This window comes from Camellia sinensis, unplaced genomic scaffold, assembly GCF_055761805.1.
Source record: "Camellia sinensis isolate YWXY unplaced genomic scaffold, ASM5576180v1 Unanchor1, whole genome shotgun sequence".
NCBI classification, from domain to species: domain Eukaryota; kingdom Viridiplantae; phylum Streptophyta; class Magnoliopsida; order Ericales; family Theaceae; genus Camellia; species Camellia sinensis.
In genome coordinates, this window is record NW_028128987.1 from 9489509 (window position 1) to 9496154 (window position 6646).

General features: G+C 35.8%; 1 protein-coding gene across 1 annotated transcript; it reads left to right on the top strand.

Moving 5' to 3' along the window:
- Nucleotides 1-5608: 5608 nt before the first annotated feature.
- LOC145814074 (uncharacterized) lies at nt 5609-6136 on the top strand. Its single transcript, XM_082910599.1, has one exon. It carries the CDS (start codon nt 5609-5611, stop codon nt 6134-6136), a length of 528 nt encoding a protein of 175 aa, XP_082766725.1.
- The last annotated feature ends 510 nt before the right edge of the window (nt 6137-6646 follow it).

Here is a 6646-nt window from a genome sequence, read left to right on the forward strand (position 1 = left end):
GTTGTTTGCTGATCTATTATTCTTCTAGTTATAGTGTACCTAATGTTGGGGCAGTTTGGGTTTCTGCTACTCATGTTACTGTGTTGCAGCTGTGACATTGTTGTTGTTGCTTGTGATATTGCTCTGTGATGTTGCTACTGTATTACTGTGATGTTGCTGTGATGTTGCTCTTGGTGCTTTTTGATGCTACTTTGGGGTGTTTAGAGGAGTTTGCTGGGGGTGGAATTGGTAGTGTTGGAAGGTTGCTTTGTTGTATGGTTGGTTGGTTTGTTTTCCTGTTCTTTGTTTTGTTTTACCTGTTTTGGATTGGTTTCTTGCCAATCTGTAGGTTTAATGCTAGCATATGATTGTGCTTCCTCCTTAGTGCCAACCTAGTTGGGCTTGTGGAGTAATAGCTATGATGTGATTTGTATTTCCCTCATTTATTGATGTTTATCGTAGCTTGTTTTGCTCTTCCCATCAATAAAGTTCCCTTTTCCTTTGTTGATAAAACAAAAATATATTGTGTATAGCATTAATTTAAAGGAATATTACAATTTAGGTGTGCTTTGAAAAATGATTATATTAATAAAAAATTATAATTATAATTTTAATTATTAATATATAATTTATTATTTTTCATAATTTTTTTTCTTGACATCCAATGAAATTCTCTCTTAATTTAATGCAAAGATTGTCATATAGTGTCCGCGTAAACTTCAAAATTTTCCTCTGAATTTTATATTGGGCAAACTTCACTTTATCCCTCGTGGTTTGGGCCATGCGCGGTTTAGTCCTCTAACGTTTAGAAATGATAACATAACCTCCACATGGTTTGTGGACCAAAACGCGCCGTTAGCTTTTCCATCTAAGTTAACTAGTAGTGACATTGCCGCGCTGATTTGGTGAGTAAGCCATTATTTAAGACATAATACCATTTTCATATCTTCAAATTTACAAAAGAATGTCATTGTTTTTTCTCTCAATTTTTTTTGATACAGATCTTTCTTTCTCTGTTCGTTCTCTCTATTTTTCTTATACAGATCTTCCTCTCTACTGTATACTATCTCTCATCCATTTTCCCCTTCTAGTTCTCTCTCCGACATCTCCATACCCACATTTTTTTTTGTGAATGAACTTTGAATTTGTGAAAAAAAATTGCTATGTTATACATGGTGTATGTATATATGCATGTATATATATATATATATATATGTATTTGAAGGGGCAGAATGTAAAACGGGTCGGATCCAGCCTTAGATAGGTCCAATCCACTAACCCAAACCATAGTGGGTTAGAAAATTGTGTTTGGGTCAGACAATTGTGTGGGCTAGCTAATTAAGCCCATCTCCATGAAAAAATGTCTTCCCAAGTCCTCAAGCACTTGGGCCTAACTCGTAGTGGAAAGGTTAGTCTAGTCGCGATGCTGGGTTGGACCAAGCTGCTAGACTTAATCCATAGACCAAACTAATGGGCTGAACCCATCTTTAAAACCAAAGTGAGCCGAGCCCACACAAATATATCCAAATGAGCTAGCCCATCTTTACAAGCAGTCTTACAAAAGGCCGAGCCAAGGCACAACGGTACCAAGCTGTAACAACCCTGACCAGTGATTAGCTAATAAACCTTACTTAAGAATGATTAATAAGTAATTATGATGAAAACATGTGTTAATTTTGTGTTATATGTATTTGTATCTGTCGATCTTAGAAATATCTGTCTGTGTTTCTGTTTCATTATGCGAATTGAAAGCCTTATCGGCGTCCGAATGTGAAATTGCCTAGGTTAACGTGTAATTTGGAATTTTTAAAATTTTATGATAGGTTTGATTGAAATTCAATTCGGAACCAAATAATTAGAATAAAATAATTGTAATTGATTAGCTTAATCAAGACTTAATTAATTTAGCCTAACCAAGCCTATATAAGGTTAATTTGATTCTAGAATATTCCATTACACCCTCATTTCATCATCTTTGAGGCTAAAAGAAATGTGAGAAGAGAGAGAGAGAAAGAGAGGATTGAGATCAAGGTAGGAGATTTGGAAGTTCTAGCTTGGAGATTCAAAGAATTGACCCTCTAGACTCTAATTGAAGAATTGAGGTAAGAATTCAACCCGTAAGCTAGGTGTATGAGTCAATAAGAGCATAAATTCAAGTGAGCTAGGTTGTTTAATACAAGAATGAAGTTAGGATTGAAGGATTTGAACTCAACATATGCATGCATGCTCATTTCATTATGTTTGAAGTTGTTTCCAAGGAATTCTTACATGCATGTGTTTATTCAAGCATGGTTTTGAAAATTGGTCACATTTCAGATCGTTTCACTTTAATTGATCATGTTTTGAAAGTGTAGAACGTGAATTGATACATGCATAACATATACATACATGTTTCAAGTTTGATTCTGACCAATTAAGATGTTTTTGGGCTATAAATTTGAGAAATGACTTTCAATCCATGAAGTTTTATGAGTTTACAAATGTTTTCTTAAGTTGTAGCCAGAAAGAATGTGTATTGATGCACTAGAATTGAGCTTTGAAGCTTTGACAGCAATCTAGAAATTCCAGAATTCGCAGGCTTCGCTGGAGTGATAGAAGCTACGCTCGAGCAAAAAATGCAAGCTCTTAGTAGTTTTGCAAAGTTAAGCTCCAGGCTTGAGCGACAGAACTTGCGCTCGAGCGACCACCTTTTTGTTCTAAGTTTAGGCTCAAGCGACCAAAAGTTGCGCTCGAGCGTAAATTAAGAGCTCCCAGTACTTTTGCAGACCAAGGGGTTCGCTCGAGCAAAGTAAGTTGCGCTCAAGCGAACTGCCCTGTTTCTAGAAATTTTTCAAAGTATTTTCCAGTGCATTTGGGCATCCTCATTGCATCCTAGGCATTCCTAAACCATGATTAAGTTATAATAATGAGGATAAGAAATAAAAACAAAGCAAGAACAAAAATAAACAAGTTAAGTATTTTTCCAAATGTGTGTTTCAATATGTATCCGCTACGTGTTTATATATGTCACGCGCCATAAACTATCTGATTTATTTGTTCTGTCTATTCTACTACCGGAGCTATTAGTGAGTAATAACTTTGTAAAGCTACATCCAACTTTAAGTATTTTCTGAATAATATGATATGATCTGTTTTCTGAAATGTTATCTGATGATTAAATAAATGACTGTCCAACTTTCTGAAATGTGTTCGTGGCATCGTTAGCATCATGTGATATCTGTTACCTAGTACCAGAGTTGGTTATGCATAACTATGTATCTGTTTTTTATAGGTTCCTTCATGGGTCATTTGGTCCCTTTATGGGTCATTGGAACGTCTCATGTATTCATGAGCTATCGGATTTATTAGCACTAATGGATGTACCATTTACGATTATCTATGAGAATCTAATATGAATATACATCTATTTCTGATCTGAATTCTGATTTTTGAATCTTTTGTGGACATCAATCATAAAACCTTTACTCTGTTATTATTCATTGGGCTCCAGCTTATTGTATTATTTTTATATGTAGGTGAGTAGGTGCGTGACCAAGCCTAAGCTGCTGCCTAGAATCTTTTTTGTCGGCCAACCTTTACACCTTCCAAGGAGGTTTCCGAAGTGTCCTATGGTCTAGAATCATGGATCAAGTTTACGTATTTTGATTTATTTATTTTTTTGTTTAAGTTTGATCAAAACTTTATGTTTATTTGTATATCGGGCTAAGTTCCTTTTTGTTTATCTGTATATGTAGTGACACATGGATAACATCATAATTATGTCAATATAAGTTTAAACTTTTAGTCCCATGTTTGTCCGCATAGCTCTATGGACATTATATTCTGATATTTGCTTCCGCTAGACCCTTAATTATGTTTAGTCTATTTAGAGGCCTTAGGTAATCCTAGGATTACTGACCGGTTACAATATTAAACCTATAAAGGCGGGTTTGGGTCACGATAGAGTTTTACTAGAGAACATCTTATACCGCACACGCGAGTCCATATGAGCTATAGAATGTCCTAGAAAAGAATTAGGAACATTACATCTGCATGTGTAAGTGTGTGTGAATCATCTGAACATATCCAAACTAAAGTAAAATGACATGAACATATCGGAACTGAATATGACCATTGTGAAACTGTGAAGACTATTTGCCTATGTTTATTAATGATCTATTTACCTATAGCAAATGGAAAATACAAGAAGTGATGATACAAGTGAATCCTCTAAGGCCCGAATGAACCGAATGGAACGAATGCTTGAAGCCTTAACAGAATCAATGATACAGCAGCAAAGACAACAACCTCTGCCACCTCCACCCCCTCTGGTCCAAATAGTGCCGGTAAACAATGACATTATTAGTTTGACTTAAAAATTTAACAAGATAAAGCCACCAACTTTTCTAGGTGGTATTGAACCGCTAAAAGCCGAGACATGGATGTTAGAAATTGAGAAGTTATTTGAAATGTTTCTGTGCTTTGAGACTCAAAAAGTACTGTTGGCTACTTATACTCTAAAGGAAGAAGCTCACCATTGATGGATGCTTATCCGAAATAACAATAGGACCATGACATGGAACCAATTCAAAGAAATCTTCCATGAGAAATACTTCCTTCAGTGCTTCCGAGACAGAAAAATATCAGAATTTGAACAACTCAAACAAGGCAACATGTGTTGTAGTAGAATATGAAGCTAAGTTTACGGAGTTAGTCCGATTTGCACCCCTCATAGGCCCCGTTTGGTAGAGCTGTGGGAAAGTGATTATAACTTATAGCCTAACAGCTTATAGTTTATAGCTGCGAACATAAGTTGATTTTTGACTTATAAATTAAGTATCTCCTCCCCCACTCAAAGAATAAGTTAATTTTTGACTTACAAAAAGTTATAAGTAGTATTGTTAAGGTGAACCAAACACATCAAAATAGCTTAAATTAAGCTAAAAGCTGAAATAAGCTGGAAATAAACCCTACCAAATAGGGCCATAGTAGACACAGATTATTAGAAAGCTCAGAAATGCGAAGGAGGTCAGAATTTAGATGTGTTTGATAGAGTGGGTGTTTTGAAATTGGCTAAGTATGTGGATGTACTAGATAGAGCTTTGATGACAGAAGCCAATTTAGTAGCAACGAAACAAGCTAAGGCTTCAACAATTGAATGGCGAGGTAAAAGATTTGGATTCAATGTCAGATGGACTGTTCATTTTCGATGAATAAGAAACAAAATACAGGGTCATCTAGTAATTCAAGTCAGAGTAGTGGATCCGCACCTACATGTTCAGAGTGTGGAAAGAAGCATAAGGGTGTATGTGACCGTGCAATGGGTGCTTGTTTCCGGTGTGGTAGAACAGGCCACATGATGAAAGATTGTTTTATTGGGTTCGAAAATGCCAACCGTCCAGCAACAAGTTCAGCCGGATCCATTTTTGCATCAAGAGCGAATACAAGAGCTAACATTGGGAAAAAAAAAACCTTAAGGCAGGGTTGAGTATTTGCACTTGTTCCTGGAGATGTGTAGAACATTGAATCAATGTTATCAGGTATAATTCATATCTATGCTTGGAATGCCTATGTGTTGATAGATTTTGGTTCTACGTATTCCTTTATATCGCATGCTTTGTCACGAAAGTTGACTAGACCATTAAAATCAATGAATTATTTGTTCTCTGTATCTACACCATCTGGGGGTTCTATGATATGTGCTTATGTTTATCCAGCGTGTGATATTTTGATTGGTGATACGTTATTGTATGCTGATTTGTTGCCTTTGGATATTAATCACTTTGATTGTATATTGGGTATGGATCGGTTGACTAAGTATTATGCTACAATTGATTGTGTGAATAAAATTGTTGTGCTTCAGGCACCTGGTTCGCATGAGTTTGTATTTACTGGGAATAGGGTAGTTCCTCCACCATATTTGATCTCTTTTATGAAAGCCAGTAAATTGTTAATGAGAGGTTATCGGGGTTACTTGTGTTGTGTTATGATTGTGACTATTGATAATGCTATTGTCGAGAACATCCCTATAGTCAATGAATTTTCTAATGTGTTTCCAAATGAATTGCCCGTAGATTTGATAGATAGGGAAATTGAATTTACAATTGAGGTAGTATCTGGAACCCAACTAATTTCTAAAACCCCATATAGAATGTCAACCTTTGAACTGAAGGAATAAAAAATTCAACTTCAAGAATTACTAGACAAGAAGTTTATCCAGCTGAGCACTTCACTCTGGGGTGCTCCAGTTCTATTTGTCAAGAAGAAAGATGGGTTTTTGAGGCTATGTATTGACCATCGTGAATTAAACAAAGTGACCATTAAGAATAAATATCCACTGCCTCAAATAGATGACTTGTTTGACAAACCCCAGGGAGCTCTAGTGTTTTTCAAAATTGATCTTAGATCCGGATACCACCAATTGAAAGTTAAGGCAAAGGACATACATAAAACCGCTTTCTGGACTAGATATGGGCAATAAAGGTTTTTAGTGATGCCGTTTGGGGTAACTAATGCTCAAGCAGCCTTCATGGACTTAATGAATAGGGTGTTTAAACAATTTCTTGATGAGTTTGTTGTTGTGTTTATTGATGATATATTGATTTATTCTAAAAGCAGGAAAGAACATGAAAATCATCTGAGAATTGTGCTATAGACTCTCAGAGGAAAGAAACTTTATGTAAAGTTG

What these genes read in the sequence shown, in the direction of transcription:
- LOC145814074 (XM_082910599.1), top strand. Translation starts at nt 5,609, where the DNA reads ATGAATTATTTGTTCTCTGTATCTACACCATCTGGGGGTTCTATGATA.